General features: G+C 39.9%; 1 protein-coding gene across 2 annotated transcripts in view; it reads left to right on the plus strand.

Moving 5' to 3' along the window:
- The window catches only part of SALL3 (spalt like transcription factor 3), a 25,349-nt gene extending 18,287 nt beyond the window's left edge, over window positions 1–7,062 (plus strand). For both annotated transcript variants that reach the window (XM_075745188.1, XM_075745189.1), the window contains exons 2-4: window positions 1–1,345; window positions 1,562–1,902; window positions 2,895–7,062. The exon at window positions 1–1,345 is cut by the window's left edge. In XM_075745188.1, the coding sequence (XP_075601303.1) occupies window positions 1–1,345; window positions 1,562–1,902; window positions 2,895–3,326 (2,118 nt within the window). In that variant the 3' untranslated portion in view covers window positions 3,327–7,062. The remainder of the gene's footprint in view (window positions 1,346–1,561; window positions 1,903–2,894) is intronic.
- Window positions 7,063–19,426: the final 12,364 nt, after the last annotated feature.

Consider the following 19,426-nt stretch of genomic DNA (forward strand, 5'->3'; position numbering starts at 1 on the left):
AGTTACGGAGATTCTCCAAGTATGACTCCTATGAGCAGGTCACCCCAGAGGCCTTCTCCTGCCTCCAGTGAATGCACTTCTCTATCCCCGAGCCTCAACACTTCTGAATCGGGTGTCCCAGCATCTGCTGAATCCCCGCAGCCCGTTCAGAGTGGCTCATCTCTGACCAAGGCAGAACCTGTCACTCTGCCTCCCACGAGCACGCGGCTCGGGGACCTTTCTGCAGGTGGGCAAGTTTCCACAGCTTCCACATCTTCAATTTCTACTGCTGTTACAGACAGCAGCGTTGCCACGAGCCTCCCAAACCCTGTGCTTCCAGCCGTGTCTGACCAGTTTAAGGCAAAGTTTCCATTCGGTGGTCTGCTAGACTCTATGCAAACGTCAGAAACCTCAAAATTACAACAGCTAGTGGAGAACATTGATAAGAAGATGACGGATCCAAATCAATGTGTCATTTGTCACCGTGTGCTTAGTTGTCAGAGCGCTCTCAAGATGCATTACAGAACGCATACAGGAGAAAGACCATTTAAATGCAAAATTTGTGGACGTGCCTTTACTACGAAAGGCAATCTAAAAACACATTTTGGAGTTCATCGAGCGAAGCCACCACTTAGAGTACAGCACTCGTGTCCCATTTGTCAGAAGAAATTTACGAATGCGGTTGTTCTTCAGCAGCACATTCGTATGCATATGGGTGGGCAAATTCCAAACACGCCGCTACCAGAGGGCTTCCAGGACGCCATGGACTCAGAGCTTTCCTACGATGAGAAGAACGTTGACACACTGAGCAACTTTGACGATGACATTGATGAAAATTCTATGGAAGAGGACCCGGAGCTAAAGGACACAGCAAGTGACTCATCCAAACCCCTTATCTCTTACTCTGGGTCATGTCCTTCTTCACCACCTTCTGTGATCTCAAGTATTGCTGCTTTGGAGAATCAAATGAAAATGATTGATTCTGTCATGAACTGTCAGCAGCTGACCAGTTTAAAATCCATAGAAAATGGATCAGGGGAAAGTGACCATTTGAGCAATGACTCCTCATCAGCCGTTGGTGATCTCGAAAGCCAGAGTGCAGGCAGCCCTGCAATGTCAGAGTCTTCTTCCTCCATGCAGGCTTTGTCTCCTGTAAATAGCAATAGTGAAAGTTTCAGATCAAAGTCCCCAGGTCTCAGTAACCAGGAAGAGCCACAAGAGATACAATTAAAGACAGAAAAACCAGACAGTCCACCACCCGCAACTGAAAATGGAGGCGCATTAGATCTGACATCCACCAACCCGGGAAGACCGGTCATCAAAGAGGAGGCTCCTTTTAGCCTGCTGTTCCTGAACAGAGAACGTGGTAAGTTTAAAAGTACTGTTTGTAATATCTGTGGCAAGCCTTTTGCTTGTAAGAGTGCATTGGAAATTCACTACCGCAGCCATACTAAAGAACGTCCATTTGTTTGTACAGTCTGCAGTCGTGGGTGTTCCACTATGGGTAATTTAAAACAGCACTTACTGACGCACAAATTAAAAGAGCTGCCTTCTCAGTTATTTGAACCCAACTTTACTCTAGGTCCCAGCCAAAGTACTCCTAGCCTGGTCACCAGTACAGCGCCTACCATGATCAAAATGGAAGTGAATGGTCACAGCAAGCCGATCTCTTTGGGTGAGGTTCCCTCGCTTCCAGCTGGAATCCAGGTTCCTGCTGCACCACAGACAGTGATGAGTCCGGGGATCACCCCTATGCTGGCACCCCCCCCTCGCCGGACTCCCAAGCAGCACAACTGTCAGTCGTGCGGGAAGACCTTCTCCTCAGCAAGTGCACTGCAGATACACGAGCGCACCCATACCGGTGAAAAACCGTTTGGTTGCACAATCTGTGGTAGAGCTTTTACCACAAAGGGGAATCTTAAGGTAAGAGGCCACATAAAACTGTAAAGGCTTGGGAGGGGGTTTTAAGGCACTGTGCTTGAACTCAGCAGGTTTTAGTGCTAAGAGTTTGTCCCAAAGACAGGCGAGAGGGGAGCTTCAAGGAAATGCTTGCTGTATAGTGGTGGTGATTATGCTTCCACTGTGTTGAAGACAGGGACTGGAAAGTGACTGTGCAATGATGTGAATTTTAAAACTGGTTCCAGGTGTACGTGCACGCACATTGTAGTTCTCCTGACAGACATGATGGCACATGCAGTCAAGCTGATGGACATGTCCTGGCAGTTCTTGTGGACCATCAGCGCAAAATAACCTCGCTATACACCAGAAACGCAGAGCTTGCTCAGCTCCTTGGGTGCCTCTCAAATTTCCATTTTCTATTCTGCTTTGCAGCCATTGCAGACTAGAAAGCTCTTTCCCACTGATTTACAGCGGGTTACTACAGGACTGATGCTTCTTATTCCCGCAGTCTGGTTAACCATCAGGGCACAGCCTGGGGAAGAAATTTTTAAATGTCCTTTTTTAAAATATTAAATTTAGCAAAATAATCGATGCTTCTGACGTGAGATAAAATGTTACGAAAACAGACAAGATGTAAAAAGGGGAAGGGCAGAAACAACTGCCCGTCTCCTAGTACAAGTAATGCCCTTGGTAATCTTCAGCATGTGAGGACTTCCAGCTTCCATGTGAAATTGTGTAACCTAAGAGGATATGTACTTTTTATTCTTGTGGCGCTGTGTTTGTTTTCACCAAGAAGAAACAAATGCACATTGAAAAATTACTACAGAGCTGGGTTTTCTTTGTATAGGTTGACTCGGCCTTAGAACTGTCTTAACTGGACTTGATTTGTTTTCAATGCGATTTAAAAAGCTTTTTTTAAAAAAAGCGAGTGATACTCTAAGTAACAGCATTTCAGGCCAGCCACCTCACCAGAACGTGCTAACTTGGGGGTGCTTTTGTCCCCATTTGCTCCGCAGGTTCACATGGGAACTCACATGTGGAATAATGCCCCTGCACGCCGCGGTCGCCGCCTCTCCGTGGAGAACCCCATGGCTCTGCTCGGTGGTGACGCGCTCAAGTTCTCTGAGATGTTCCAGAAGGATTTGGCAGCTCGGGCCATGAACGTTGACCCCAATTTTTGGAACCAATACGCTGCAGCTATCACTAACGGACTTGCTATGAAGAATAATGAGATTTCTGTCATACAGAACGGAGGCATTCCCCAGCTCCCAGTAAGTCTAGGCGGAGGTGCCATCCCGCCCTTAAGTAACCTTACCGGTGGCATGGACAAAGCTCGCACGGGCAGCAGCCCTCCCATTGTTGGTCTGGACAAAGCAAGTTCTGAAACGGGAGCCAGTCGTCCATTCACCAGATTTATTGAGGATAATAAAGAGATTGGCATAAATTAAAAGCATTCATTCCGAATAACTGTTGGACCGCTACTCGACACACCGCTTGTCCTGTTCCATGTACAGCTTTTGAAGCTAAGCATTAGTTTCCTGACCTAAATGCATAGGTTCCCTTTAAAGTTTTACCCATAGCAGAAATACATAACTTTGTGGCTGCTGAAAAGTTGTCTTGCAAGATCTGCATGGTACTTCTTTCAACAGTGAGTTTGACTGTTACTGAGAACTTTGAAACCTTTTAATTTAACAGAAAACAAACAAACAAATCATGGGATAACTTCATTAGAAAAAGAAAGAGGCTAGTCTACGTCCACTTTGCTTCTTCTTACAAAACTTACTATTACCTGAGAAAGGGGGGCTTCGTTACGGCATTCTGTCACACTTATTTGCTGGTTTTGTTCAAATTAGTTAGCAACTTGGACTATGTTTTTAGGAATCTTAATCTTAAATAAGTGATTTAGTACCCCAATGCTGTGTATTATTACAGTATCCTTGTCTGTAGTATTTATAATGTTAAGATTATGCGGGTAACAGACAATATACTAGCCCCAAACTTAAATGAAGCTTTTGTACTGCAAAATACATCTGGCTATGTGATTTTTCTTTTTTTTTTTTTTTTAAAGCAAGTTTTGTTTTACTATAAATAAGTGGTTTATTTCAATGCAGGCAAAATTGTGAAGTTTTATTGGGAAAGATAGCATGCTTTTCATGTGCAAGTACCTGTCAGTAACAAACCTTTTTTTATTTAAATATTTGTAGCTGCTATGTGGACAGTTGTTCTATTAAATGAAAAAAAAAAATGTAGTGTGGACTTTAGCTCAATGATTGGAAAACAAGTTACAGACAAACCTTAGCACCATAAATTATTCACAACATTATAAACAGTTGTGAGTAAATACTCCATGTTATCAAAGCTGTACAATAAAAAGGTAATGTTTGTATAACGTGGTTGCAAACTCTTAATTTATACTATTGCACTTTTAGTATTTTGTATTAGGGAGGTTTGTCTATAATTTGAAACTGAACAAAGATGTAAACTATTTTATAAATAGTACTTTGACTTAAGGAATAAGGAGGAGAACCCTGTTGCAGTTTCTTGTTTTGTTTTAAGGTCAAACAATGAGAGATCTCTATTAACTAAGCAGAAAAGCCGCAGAGAACTGTCAGATCCTTAGGAAATACGGGGCCTGCCATTTCTTAAATAGAAATGATTCATTTAACTTTTCTACAAAGCCCACTTAAAAGCGTGACCACCCCCGACAGAATTCTGATACATTTATCTTAGGAGTGTGATATTAATACAAGCCTAGGATAGAGGAAGGAGAACATTGTGTAGGTTTAATTTTACTGTAATCTGTTCTGTCTCTTTCACACATACCCACGAGAAAGATGTCGACTGCCTAATAACACAGGAACAAAACAGTAACTTTTGGGCAGCGTGAGCACTAGTAACATACAAATATTCTGTATTTATTTCCAACTCTTGCTGATTATCTTCTCAGATTGCTCCAAAGCACAATGTACTCTGATTAATCGAATATAATTTTATGTTGATTGCATTGTTTAAATTACACCGAGTAAATAAAGGGAATGGTTCCACTCATAAGCTAGGCTGGGGATGCTGAGGAGACTGGGGCTCAATCAAAACTTGAACAGTAAATGTTTTGTGTACTACCTCATTTTTGTGCATTACAGGCATGGTGGAGTTGACACTATGAGCTTCTGTCCAGCAGAATTGCTTGAGGGACATTATGGGTAGCTGGGTAACAGCACAAGGAGTTTTATGCCCCTGGAGAATGAATCAGACAGTGAGGTCTTCTCAGTTGAGACTGAAAAATAGGACAATCTTTCTTATACAACAAAAACCATTACTGTAAGAGGATGGACTATTTCTGCCATCATGTAATGGAGTGAAAAGAGGTTCAAAGACTTAGTAGCTGTTTGTTTCTATTGGAAATGAACAATGAACTCTACAGCTCCATTTTCTACAGTGATGAGATAGAGATATATAGATATCTATATCTATATATAGGCAAAATTATATCTCTGTAACACCTCTACGATATGACATCTTTTTTGCCACAGTGTGTGGGTGGTTAGGGGTGTTTCCAAGCATTGAAAAAAAGAAAACTGAGGTGGCTTAATGTTGCTGTATTTCAGCAATTGAATGTTTTTATTTATCTGTGTCATTTTTGGTGTGACTTTTTTTGGTTAGTATTTGGTACCATGTAGTGTTATCTCTATTCCCTAAAGGATGTGTATAACTTAAAAAAAGAAAAAAAAAGAAAAGAAAAAATGAAAAAGAAAAAAAAAGAATAAAGATGTAAAGTGTTGTAAATAAGATGGTTGATGATGGTACAGTAAGACTGACCCCATTTTGTATTCAGGGTTAGGTCATTCCTCTCTGCATGGTGAAGAGAGACACTATTTTTATACTGCGATACCATGTAGGGCTAGGAGCCTCCCTGAACCAGCTGGGAATTGTTACCTAGATCCAATATTTTTTATTATTAAATCTTGTTGGCTTGACACATCTACTGATTGAAATGGATGTCTTAGTCTAGGTTACTATTTTTGTCATATGGAATTGAATAAAATGCAGGATGTAATATTATTTCTGAATTGCGTTCCTTGATTATTCTAATAACAAAGCAAGATACGAGACTAAGGTCACTTGTGGTAGATTGGTGTCAATGACTTCTAACCGTCGCATCTGAAAATCAGAATAAGGTTGACACCTTATATTCAAATGCTATTCTAATATATATTAACAGTGCAAAGGGGTAGAATTATTAAAGTATCTTTTCCAATGAAAATAAATCCTAAGAGCATTTCTCGCAAGACAGTAGAACAAGAAAAACCCAAACATTTTGGGCGGGGGGGGGGAACAGCCTTTGGAAGGACTACTGTTTCAAATTGACTGCTTTCTGAACACTTATGTACTGTCTACCAAAAAAGCCTCCTTTTCATGTTGTTTAAATACCTGCCTAATAACCACAATACACTGCGTGATAAAATTTGGGAACAAATTTATCAGGAGCAGTTCAAATTCTAAAATGAAAAAAAAAAAAAAAAAAAATTGACAACTCGCATCCATTCATTCCAAATGACATAACCTGTACGTTTAAACCCATGGCTTTGTTTCTTCTTTTTTTCCAAGATCCTAATTTATCAAAGCTTGTCTAACTTTAACCAAATTATTTTTTCACGTTGATTTAAATGAAAGTATTTACCTTCTTAAGGTTAGGCATGTGATTAAGTATCTCCTGCAAAAAAGCTGTATGTTTGAGTAACCTTCAAGCTGTTATAATCCGGTGATGAATGCCTGCTGCATTTAAAACGGACGAAAGATAAATAAAAGAGAAAAATCTGTATTAATAATCTTTCAGTGGCCTTGTTATGAAGATACTCTGTTTTATAAGACCTACCCAAAGATGGTACGAGTTTCCTCTGGTGACTCAACAACAACAATAGGTTTGTGCTTGTGATCCTGCAGGCACATCCCTGAGCCTTGCTGAGAGAAAACATGATATGCAAAAGAGAAGGAAAGCAAAGGAGCACTGATAGTTACGGTTCTGTTTAAAACACAAGAGGAAAATTACCTGCCTTTCCCTCCTCCCAAAAAGAAGAATGAAAGCAGAATGGTATCTATTTTTAAATATGTATGGGTTGGTTGTTGGTTGGGTTTTTTTTATTATAGGAAGACATTAAATAATAAAAAGTGCTACACAGACAAAAATGGTCAAAGTCTGCTGAATTACAGATGTTTAAAAATAGAGCCATGTAGGAACTCTGTAGTCAGAAAAATTGCCGGTTACGATTTTCTGAGGGGAGGATTATTTTACAACATGAAAATTCCAGCAAGGCTTTCAAACTCTTCACTTACATTTTTTCCATGAGTTATTAGGAGGAGAACATTTATGACAAATGATTGATGTAACTACTTATTCGCCGGTGGTTTTTTTTTACCTTTTGTACATATTAGCCCTCAATTTATTATCTGTTCCTTTACCTATTTTGTCCTTTCTATCTTGGCAAATACTTTGTTTTTCTAAAGCTGCATTTGTGCTGTGTTTGTGTTGCCTTTAATTTACTTCTCTGTCATTTGGAAGATACTGTGTTTTATTTTTTCCTTTTTCTTTAATTCTGCAGAAGTCAAAAAAGCTGCCTGTTTTTTACATCTATGTGTAACACTAGCATAATGAATGATGAAGTCATCAGTGATGTGATCAGGTATGTGCGTAGCTCACAGGATTTGCTAACAAACATGCCATTCGCACTCTTTCCTCCAGATGAAGGCATGCAGTTTGTTAGTGTTGCTGGTACAGGGTAGCCAGAGATGGTCAGGAGGGTGGAAGTCCTGATCCTAACTTCACTGCACCTGCTTTTACACCACTGGAAACTCCATGAGCTTCAGTGGAAATACTCCAGGTTTATACTGGTGCAAGAGGGACTGCTTCCAGGTTTAGATGTCCTGCTTTACTTTACATGTCATCAAAACAATGGGTAGCTATATAGTATTTTAAAAGTATGTCTAGGCAAAAGCATTCTGGACTTTATTTTTAAAAAGAGGGAAAAGAATACATATATTTTAGTACATACCATAGGATTATCCCAGTTTTAAAGGAGGTCCTGAAAGCTGAATCTAAAAGAAAGAAAAGATGACGGTGCCCATTAATACAGAATTTGATGTCATCATATGAATAATCAGTCCTTTTTCACATAAATTAGTAAAAGAACCTGTAACTTTTATGCATAGAAGTAGAAGAATGTGAGAATCTTGCTATGGCTCTGCTACACAAGGTAGGCACTCACAGGGAAATGCCTTCCCTTTGCAGATATTAAAGGTATCGGCAGATTTATGAAAATAAAAATACATGTTTGTGCATGTCGCAGCACCTATGTATAGTATTTTATTTTTTCAGAAGGGAGAATGTCTCAATCAATTGACAAAGTGACAAATGTGAAAGCCAACAGCTTTGGGCTGTGCCACTGACATATTTTAGGGATGTGGGCAAATCACTAATTAGACTCTGATTCTGCTTGAGAATGACATACTCCTGGGGCCTCTGGGAATCAGGGTGTGAACTCCCCCTTGCAGAGTCAGCTAGCACCTTGTACTATTGGGATGAGTTGCCCCATCAGTAAAGATGGGGTAATACTTTTGTACCTACCTCACAGGGGTGTTGTGAGGAATAGTTTTATGTTTGTACAGTGTTTCAAAGATGGAAAATGCTTGGTATTATCGCTGATTTTAGAGAGTTTACAGTACATGTACTATTATTTATTATTTGTACTCCAGTAGTACCTACGGGCTCCAGTCAGGACTGAGAGGCCTTATCCTAAATGTTGTACACTCACCTACTTGGGATGATACAAAATTTTACTCAGTAACATTTTCCAATGGAGATATTTCATTATCAAGTATCTATTTGATTACTGTAGGGTTTAATTCAACTATTTAGGTGTTCAAATTGATTATCAGGTTTAGACCACGGCAGAGAATTATCTGCTATCACGTTTTGTTTTGAGCTTGTATTGATTTTCAGAAAAAGTGCACCAATTTTCTATGGATAATATAGAATCAAATCTTGCTATCAGTGGAATTCTACTGTACCTTTTGCTATTAAAGCTAAACGTTAAAATACATGTGTGTGTATATATTATTATACACCAATATTTAATATACATGTACCTATAAACATGTATGTTTTCAATTTCTTTAGCTGCTTAGAATTAATTTCAAACTGTGTGTTGCATATTTTGCTCAACCGTTACCCATTTCAGATGCAACTAAAACATCGTTAAATGGTGTTGGCCCTCAGTAAAGACACAAAAACTGGAAATCATGACAGCAAAAGACATATTGTCACTACGATTATATATATGAAGGCTTGCAAGGAAAGTTTCTAAGTCTCAAATGTGTTAAAAACCTTCACTAGATCATAAAAGTCTTTACATAGATTATGTTGAAACAAACTATTATATCAGGATGAGTCACTCACTGTATATAAGTATGTTAAAATAAATAATTAAATCATTCCAAAGGTAATGCTTGCTATCATTTGGATGTTGAACAGAAAGTAATTTGTTTCCCAGCGTGGAAAACTATATTTAGTATTTTTTTACAGGTAAGAATTATCCGATTTACAATACTATGTTAAGCATCCTCTTTAGCAACTGTTCATGTGCTAAATATATTAGCTCAATTAATTCTATTGATAATCTTTTTTATTTGCATATAAGGAAAGATTTTGGTTTAGCTTTGTTTAAGGTGTCCTCAGTGATGCTAGTCTCACTGATTTGACTCAGGCATGTCATGGAGTAAAGGTATGAGTAACAGTGGGTGAATCTAGTCTAGAGAATCTCTCTTTTTCCTCTGGGAATTACTGATGTCTCTCCACCGCCTCATTCTGGTTACCAGCCAACATGTCTGTAGGTTGTTCACTTTCTTGTGTGTTGATTAGTACCTGTGGCTCAGACAATTTTGTCAAACACTTGGCACTTGTTTTGCTACAGTGCACATTTCATATGGGACCTATAGACACACTAACATAAGTAATGTGTTTAAGATAGGCTGATGGTGGAGGGTGTAAGTGAACACCTATGCTGGAATTCCTATGCCATTACCTCTTGTGGGCAGCAAATAAAATGTGCACCTAAAAGGATGTGGTCATCAGGAGATGCGGGCACATTTAGATTTGGTCTCTATCACTTTATACTCTGAATAACATGCCTGATACAGGAGGTTTGGTTTGGGGTTTTGCTTTTTTTAAGCATTTCTAGTAAGAACAGTTTATAAACATGTACCTCATACAGGGGAACACATCTTTTCAGATAAGAGTTTTGAAGGTAAAACTTGATTGGGACTTGCCTTTTCTTCTGCCCATTTTCTATTAAATTACTCTTCCCAACATAGCTTTCTAGATCACTTCACAGTTAGACTTTAGTCCTTCACCTAGGTTTTAGTCTGCCATCATCCCATTCCAAAGAGGTTTGCTGAAAACGACGGGATTTATATTAAGGCATTAGCTAATGCATCTAATGGGTAGCAAAATCAAGTTCCCTGTGCATTTTGGAAATTTGCTTAAAAGAAAATTCAGTTAAATCTTCAAACAATTGCATATGTATCTTGCGTCACTGACCGTGACATCTGTTCCAACACTTGGCAACAGTCTGGGCCAGACTGTGGTGCTTTCCCTTACACTGGGCAGCCCAGTGCTCCACAGTTTACCCTTAGTAAACTAATGGCACATGCCAAGCAGTGTTACTCGTTGAAAGAAAATTTTTTTAATATCTTATCAAGCATCCTATTACAATAGCTGCCATTCCAGCCTCACAAAAGGTAGATTAAATGAGACTGGTAGTCTCTGCAGCCTACATCTTTCCTCTTCCCCAATCCCTACGATCTTCATGAAGCAGTTTGTCAGTGTTTCTTCCGCAATACAGTATCTTCTGTGTCTCTTCTGCAAAATAACGCTGCTACTTTATTTCTTTGGTTTCATTGTCTTCCTGTACATGGCCATGTTCTTCATGTGTTTCTTTTAAAGTAGTGTTAGATTTGCCCAATGCACACATCTGTCCTTGTATTATGTTAAGATTAATTTCTTTTTTACTTTTGGGGCCAGGTCACGTTGTCCCTGCTTTACATCTCCACCTAACTCAAATTCATTTCTCTTGTCGGGGCTGAGTAGAAGATCGCACAATATAGCAAAATCCACCACCCTGTAACTCGGAAGAATTTCAAAATATTTGTCCATCTGGGATTACTGCACACTCACATACTGATGCGTTCAAGTTTATTAGCCTCAACTTTGTGCCTGTTATACATATAACTAGTTCCACTCTTAGTTCCTTTATATCTTGAGACTCTTTTAGGCTGATCTTGGTTTTCCATACTTTTTAAAAATAGCAGCATAGTAGTTTTCCCAAAAACCTGCATCAAAATTAAATTTACCTAGTGGCTAATGTTTTCTATGCAACAAGTAAATTGTAATAACAAAACTTGGCTATTATTTCAATGGAACTACTCACATAAAATGCTGAGACAGAAGTAAAGCTCAAATGAGTACAATAAGTAGCTTTTTCTTTCTGCCTTTGTATCTCCAGTGCTAAATGGGAGAAGAATAAAAGAACCATATACCACATGAAAGGCAACCAATACAGATATGATGACAATAGCAGTGTTAAGCACAAACACGGGCACAGTACCAGAATAAAAGACAACAGAAAATGTAAGAATTTGAGATACTAGGACCAGATTTTAAAAACGCACATAATAAAAAACAGAACTATACTCCTACACAACTAACACAACAGATTTCCCTAATAATTATGAGTTGTTTGTTGTTTGTTTTTTTTTTTTCCACAAGGATTCACTTCTCTGCAATCAACAAGAGCATCTGGGGGAAAGCCGAGCAGCGCGCCCCTGGGTGCAGCTTCTCATTAGACTTTCCCATAGACTCAGGAAATGCTTATTCTAATTTGACAAGTTCAGTTGTCAAGGTGGGGGAGCTCCTCAAACCAGGATCGTCTAGCCAATGTTAGTGTGTGTGAATATGCCAAGCATATTTCCAGCTTACCCTTACTCCATAGTCTTAGAAAAAAAATTACTATTTTAGTATTTCTAAAGCTTATAGGGCTCCAAAACAGGAATGAAAATGACCCTTAGCACATCCTGATAATTGTGGCTAAAAAAGGCATTCTAATCTCTTTTACCCAGCACAGATACTATTCTAATTTCAACAGAATCACTCCTGATTTACACTGGTATGAGCAAAATCAAACTGTAGTGACTGTATCATCCCTTTTTCATCAGAGAAAGACACTTGCCTTTTTTCTTAAACCCTAAATTTTTCAGTGCACTTTTTCTGTTACAAGTCACAGGTTATACTGGAACAAACATGCTATAATCAAGGCATATCTATACTACTGTATGTAACAGACCTGGGCCCATTCTGGAGGCCACCTGGCCCAGCAGAAGTTGCATCCATACCATTTCAAACCTTTTCACTCCCTTAAAAAAGGACAGTTACCCCAAAAATGAATATTGGGATTGGTCCTTGGCCCCCAAATACTGCCTGGGTGTTGCATGGGAGCATGTCCCTCAGCCCATGCCAGAACTGCCCGGGAAGGTGTTGCTGGCTGATGGGTCAACCCTTGGCCTCCTGCCCTGGCTCTGGTCTGTTCAAGGAGACCAGCAAAGCCTACGAGGGCAAACACTTCTGCCCTGAGGAGGGAAATGTGCTTTTAGGTGGAGTCATTTTCCACCATGCCTTTGCGTAGCTGTACTTTTAAAGTCATTGGAATTAATTCTTTATTAGACCACTCCTTTTGGCATCTTTTTCTCTTGCTGACAGGAATTTGACTCCTCTTATGTGGTTTCATAGTTCATGTTTCATGCTCCTGGGAAGCTGGGCTTCTTCCACCAACTCTCACATGTGAAAAGAGAATTGCACCTTGTAGGTTTTCTGAGGGGTTTCTCTAGATTCAGTGAAGCTGGCAGTACATCTTTTAGGACCTGCTTATTCATTATTTTATCTAGCCCATTCTTGTTCCAGCATAAGAATATACACATGGTTATTCAGGAATAATATTTCCTGAATACTTGTGTAGACAGAGTAGTCCCTTAAGTAATGAGTTCAATTAGGCTAAGATACACTATGTAGCAATTCAATAACAAAAGTCCTGGGAGGTAGGGGGAGAAGAGGCTTGCCAATTGCTTACACACAGTATGCTGGATGACAACTAAAGACTTCGTGCTGTGGCATATTTGGCACATGCTGGCCTACAGTTATGCCTAGCAACTCCCAAGGTTTGAGCAGTTCCTTACTAAGGTTTTAATCAAGGGGGGGAAAAAAAAAGCAAAGGAAAAAAAAAAAGCATGGCGTGCAAATTAGTAAGACAACAGGGTCCATGTGAAATGTCTTTGGGGATGTTCAATCTTACAGAATACCAGCATCTAAGAAAATCAATTTATCTTCCATTTTTGCCTAAAAAAATGTCAATAGACAGTTTAATTTACCAATTCACTACCCTGAACACAGGCTGTTAGATACAGAACTATAACTTAAAAAAAACACTCTCAAAACCTGAAATGCATACAATTTTGCAGATTTGACTTGGGAATTGCAATAGATTCAGCATTTAGTCTGCATTTCTCATTCCCATTGTTAAAACATTTAAATATTTCTTCCAAGGAGGTAGATTAGCTGCATTTTAAATGGGCTAAATATTCTACCATGTTCTTAAAATGATATATCTCCACAATATATTCTTTTGAAAGGATAATACATTGCAAAAATGCCTAGAAATCTTCTTTGGCTCTGCCTGTAGTCCAGCGAGACTACTCTTCTCAGTTTCCACTTCAAGTGCAATCTCCTCTTGAGGAACCTATCTTGTAAAATGTAGAGACATTACTCATTTTTTAGAGAAAAATCCTTCAGGATTTAAAGCCTACTTCACACCATTATAATGACTATTCAAATGAAAACAAAACCCAGAACCTAGCAACACTACGCTAAAATAATATGGAATTGAAAGATTGTTATGCCAATACCTCAGAATCATCTGCTCTTCAAGCTTCTGTTTTTATGATAGCAATGGGATTCTGTCTGCCGGAGCATTAAGCATTCTTCTGCAGTTTCTGAGGAGGTGGCTGCCAGTCAAACCTCCTGACTGCTGCTGGGGTTAAGTCTTCAGAGGCTTGAGATATTGATACGGATTTCTTAGCATTGATTTTTATGGAGAATGTTAAAATGTAAAGTTTCACTCAAATGCTTCAAATGAATTGCCTTGTTTTAGCTGTCTTGAGTCACAGAGTCAAAGGAAAACTTTGGCTAATTAAATAAGAGCCAAAAGCCAATTTCAGCTGCTGAAATCATGCCACGGCGAGGGAATCTGTGCTGGGATGCCATTTATGGTCTACAAAGGTTAGAACTTGCCCACTGGGTTGGGATCCTTGAGCCATACCACACCTGATTGCTGAACAAAGCACCCAGTAAAAGAGCAAGACCTTAACAGGGTGTTGAAAATAGAAAAAAAGCCCTTGTTGCTCCTTGGCAAGACAGAGATGCAAGACAAAGATACAACTGTTCTCCTGAGCACTGCAAATTGATGTGCTATTGTTTTCATGATTAGAGTGTTACAGTAGAACTGAAGCTCGGCCAGTGATTTCAATATGGCTTTTTCATGTTTTGTTTTTAACTCATCTATATGCCAGTTCATTAACTTGAGGTAAGCTTTTCTCAGCATATATTTGACTTTTGCTATCATTAGTCTAATAACTGGCTTCTTTCCATGTTATTTTGTACCCTGGAAAGTTGTATTTTTCTGTTCACAGTATGTATTACTGAATAACTACCTGTAACATAAGTGAAAGCATTCAGAGAAATAACAAACACCCATCACATTGCTGGTTTTATTTGTTTAGACATCAGATACTGTACTCCTTTACATTCTTACCTTTGGTTGAACAGGGTAGGTTTTTCTCCATTTTTTTCTTTCGGTGTACACCTTTAAGTAGGGCATAGCCACTAAAATGACCTTGTTTCTGATAGCTGATACTCTGTTCTGAAACCAAACAAACTCCCACTAGCTTGTGCCTGAATGTCAAGTTCATCTTTCTCCTGGAGTGATCTATCTACATTATATATTCCTCCAGAAGTTATTTTGTGGTTAGTATGTAGGAACTGGGAGGGTATTCTTTTCTCCCAGAATCATTCTGAGATTTTAGTCACTTATTAAAACCTTGCTATCAAAATGATCAGAAAAGGTTATTTAAAGTTACAGCAAAAGCTGGAGGCAATAACTGGCATAAAATGATGCAGGCAGCCTTACCGCAGTGCCAAATTAAGTAAGCAGAAGACAAGAAAGATGCATGAGAGTAGACAGAAGAAACGGGAAGGAAGGAAGGAAGGAAGGAAGGAAGGAAGGAAGGAAGGAAGGAAGGAAGGAAGGAAGGAAGGAAGGAAGGAAGGAAGGAAGGAAGGAAGGAAGGAAATGGGTGATATAAAGGAACATTTAGGAAAAAGTCTTTTTTATACAATGTCTACAAAGAATACAAGACAGCAGAAGTAATACATATGTTGCATGCAGACTGCATGCTTTTTCATTGTTTTTAACTGCTTGATTTTGCTTATATGCCTTAAGACAAAACTTACTTAGAATTTATTACTTTTCTTCAGTATTTCACACTCTGAAAATCACTCATTTGTAATTATCAGCCCTGGTTTTGCGTCAGCATCAAACTTTAAAGCTATAATTGCTCCACTAACTGCTATAAATGTTGGCCTATTGCAAGTTACAGTAGTACAATAACAAATTACATGGGCACATTCTGAACAGATAAAGTGCATCTCAGCTAAACAAAGCACTTATCCAGGACTATCAGCAGCACTTCAGGACCTATTGTCTGTGTTCTGGTCTCACAAAGTTGGCCTTTCAGCCCTACTGCTGCTGTAAACATGGCCAACTGTGTCTTTGATGGGTTTGTTGTGATTTGGCTTTATTTTCTTTGAAGAAGCTGGGGGGACTTGCTAGGGGAAATCCTTGAAGCACTACTGAACAGATTCAGGGAGAGACTGAGGATGGGCAGACCAGTGGAGTCCAGGAGTCCTTGCAGATCTGCTCAGTTTGCATCTTTGAGAGACCAAAAGGCTGAAGGAAGGACTGGGAAGCAGCCAGCCATGCCTCAGAGGCGATGGAAAAAATGTCATAGGGATGAGGGAAAATTCAGCAGAGCTTTCTGCTTCTCAGTGAACTGGCTGGAATGAAGGACCCACCTACAAGGCTGATGTAGGCTGAGAGCACTGAATGGAACACAGATTATTTTGTTTTCTCTAGGTCCTTTAAGGATATTTTTCTATTTAAAAGCTTGTTGTGAGCTTTTATTCAAATAAAACTTAGCTTTTCTGAGCTTAAAACCTGACGTGGGGAAGAGGGTGGGGAGGAGGCAGGTCTGCCACAAAGCTGTAGCTGAAATGGAGCCCTGTGACCCGTGCATTCACAACACTGCGGCTTGCTTGGGCCACCGCCAGCTCTAGCAGATGCTCTCTCTCCTTGTTCATTCAGCCAGGGTACAAATCCAGCCAGAACGTAAGGCCTGTTTGTGCCCTGTTTTGAACTTCTGCAACTCCCAGTGTCTGCATCAGGTAGGGTAAGAAGGAAAGGAGGAAGGTCAACATCTGTCCTAGGTAAAGCAGTAGTAGTGGAGATCTGAAGTAGCAGAGAGGTGGAAACGAGAAGGAAATTCCCCATTAGTGGACATTGCCTATGCTGGGGCAGGAGGTGAAGGCACTTCTTCTAATACACGGCTCATTGCAGTTAACTGCCTCCAGGCTGATTCCGGACTTACTGTCAGTTTTGAAACTAACCAGGATATGCCATTGATGGAAGCATGGCTTTCTACTCCCATAGAACTTCTTCCCATGCAGAATGGACTGTAACTGAGCCTATACTTGCATTTGCTTTTATATGGTGCCAGATACAATTTAAAATAGGGGTTATAACTGATAAAGCAACAAACCATTTGATTCCTATGGAGCTTTCCTCAGCAAGCGCAGTGGCTGAGGTGTGCTAAGGCCATCACTGACACACCTGAGAAGGGGGGAGCAAGATGAGAGGCTCACATCTGCCACCTCTGAGCCTCCCTGGGTCTGTATTAGTTTGCTTTGGAGGCATGATTCATATTGCTGCTATTCCCTTCTGGGGAAGCATGGATGGAGTAGCTGGGAAGTTAAAAAGGTTGAAATTGGATTAAATGAAAGATACAACGGATTTTTCTTATGGGCATGGGCCAACCCTGCTCTTGCAAATGTGCAAACATATTTTGTACTTGTACTCAAATCAGAATGATACATTTTAAAACTATACTTCAAGAAAGACCAAATAATTAACTACCCCATTTCTGAAACACCTGTATTTTCTCAATGACGACTTGTGTTTTCTTATGCCACCACCATCTGAATTCAGTTGTCCAGGTTTTGCTTTCTTCCACACCACTTACACCAGTTTTAGGATTGATCTGCCTATCTAATGCTGTTGAGCCCCTGGATACATGCACATTTTCTACTCTCCTCCCCCACTCTTTTTTTCCCCTTCAGTTACTGCCACTGTTTGTGAACCATTATAACTCCACTGCTGCTGGTTTAATTAACTTTACCTATGGAAAACAAGACACGAGATCTGGCAGTCAGGGAGCTTAGGGAGACAAGGTGGTCTGTTACTGAATAAAGTGATGCTTGAGAGGTGCTATTCTTTATGCATCATGATGATCATCAGATAAGGAAGAATCATATGACGCATTGCAAGAATGCTTTGAAGAAAGGGAAATTCTAATCCTCTCCCAACATAATCATAATGATGTAAATATATCCCTTTATATGGTGTAAAATTGATTTTTCTTTCCCGTTAACAGCTGTACAATTTCTGTTCTGCACACATTTTTCTTCAAAATTGCCTAATTCCTTCTGAGTACATTGTTGTTCCTTCCCTCCTCCTTTCTTTAAACTCATTCATTTTTTATTTATTTTATTTGCCATTCTGACCCTTGGTAAGGTTAAAATGATTATTCGGCAGTTGTGCGCTGTCGAATTACCAGTCTTTTGTACCATGGTCTATTTTGTTGCTATTGTACTCCATAGACGCCTTTGACTCAATTATCACTGATGTTGTTAATCTCTGGGCTACTCAAGATGAATTCCCAAACTGCATAAAGATGGCATTGGTCTTTTCTATTCTTAAAAGACTAATTCTTTTGACAGAAATCCAGGAAACTTCTATCTGTGAGTGAATAAGGTAAAAAGGACAGAGTACTGATGTGATACCTTTTATCACACTGACATTGTAACTTGATTCTATTATAACTACTCTTAGGAACCTAACTGATATCCTTGTCCAATAAAAAGTATGGCAGCCTTTATTTTATGTAACAAAAATCTAGCTTGTTCATGTACACTGCTGGACCTTAGCTGTCAGAATTTGGTCAAAGGAGTGCAAAGGGCTGTGCTCTGTTCTCAGAAATAACTTCTGTGCTTGGAAGCATAAGAAGTCCCACAGATGTCCATGATATGAGGAAATTTTAATGATAAAACTATCTTGATTGGGGAGGGGGCAAACTATTGTATCTCTGAGTTCTCACGGTGAGGCGAGTGTGCTGGAATAGAGGTGTCTTACAAACTCACTGGGCTTTTTCAGCAGCTTGAACTGAAGTAAAGCCTATGGTTTTGTATTTTTCCTTACAGGCTCGGTGAAAGGCCTCAACATACATTTGGGTATATGTGTTTTGATCAAAAATGCCAAGAGCAGCACCCATCAGGACCTCTAGGGAGGTGACCACCCATAAACCCTGCTGTCTTTCAGCATTGAATGCACTCTAATACTTTAACACTGTCAGGCTAAGGCACACAAAACATAGGTACAAGGTGGATTTTTCCATCTAGTCACTAATCCCATTGTGGATTTAATACCACAACTCAATGCAAATGTGAATGTTAATTGTCTGAGCCCATCTCTCGCCTTCCTCCTGCTTTTCTGGCCTTCCACTCCTCAACCTCCGCATAGATTTTTTTGCTTCCTGCCTATTCCACCTTTGCCTGCCACAACTCTCCCTAAACCTTGTCTGTCACCTCACATGCCCCCTAAGCCCTGGCACAATATTCAAACCTAACAACTGCCTTTATAAAGGAACACCTCACTCCCTTGGCTCCACTCGCACTATCTGCTAACCCAGGAGCAGTCGGGTATCTTTTAGACCAAGATTCATTCCCAGTTGCAGAGCTTCCAACTGGATCTTCTGAGTGAACTAGCTATGGCCTTAGCCTGATTAGGTGGCTCGGATAGGACTTAGATACATGCCATGAAGAAGATTATTCAAAAAGGAGGATTACACAGATAATAGCTAAATTGGCAGAGAGGCTAATCCTGTGCATGTGCAAGAGGGACAACTTAGCTGTCGAGGGACTTTTCCCTCTCTCATCTATGTGGCTGCTGGGGTAAGATAGATGGGGAGGCCTGCGAGGCGAGATGGACGTGGGGAGCCAGGTGGGGATTAGGCCTAGCTCTCCAGTGCCTCCTGATGTAGCCAAGTCAGGATGCTGAGTCCC

The sequence above is a fragment of the Balearica regulorum genome, chromosome 2, assembly GCF_011004875.1.
Source record: "Balearica regulorum gibbericeps isolate bBalReg1 chromosome 2, bBalReg1.pri, whole genome shotgun sequence".
In the NCBI taxonomy this organism is placed as follows: Eukaryota; Metazoa; Chordata; class Aves; order Gruiformes; family Gruidae; genus Balearica; species Balearica regulorum.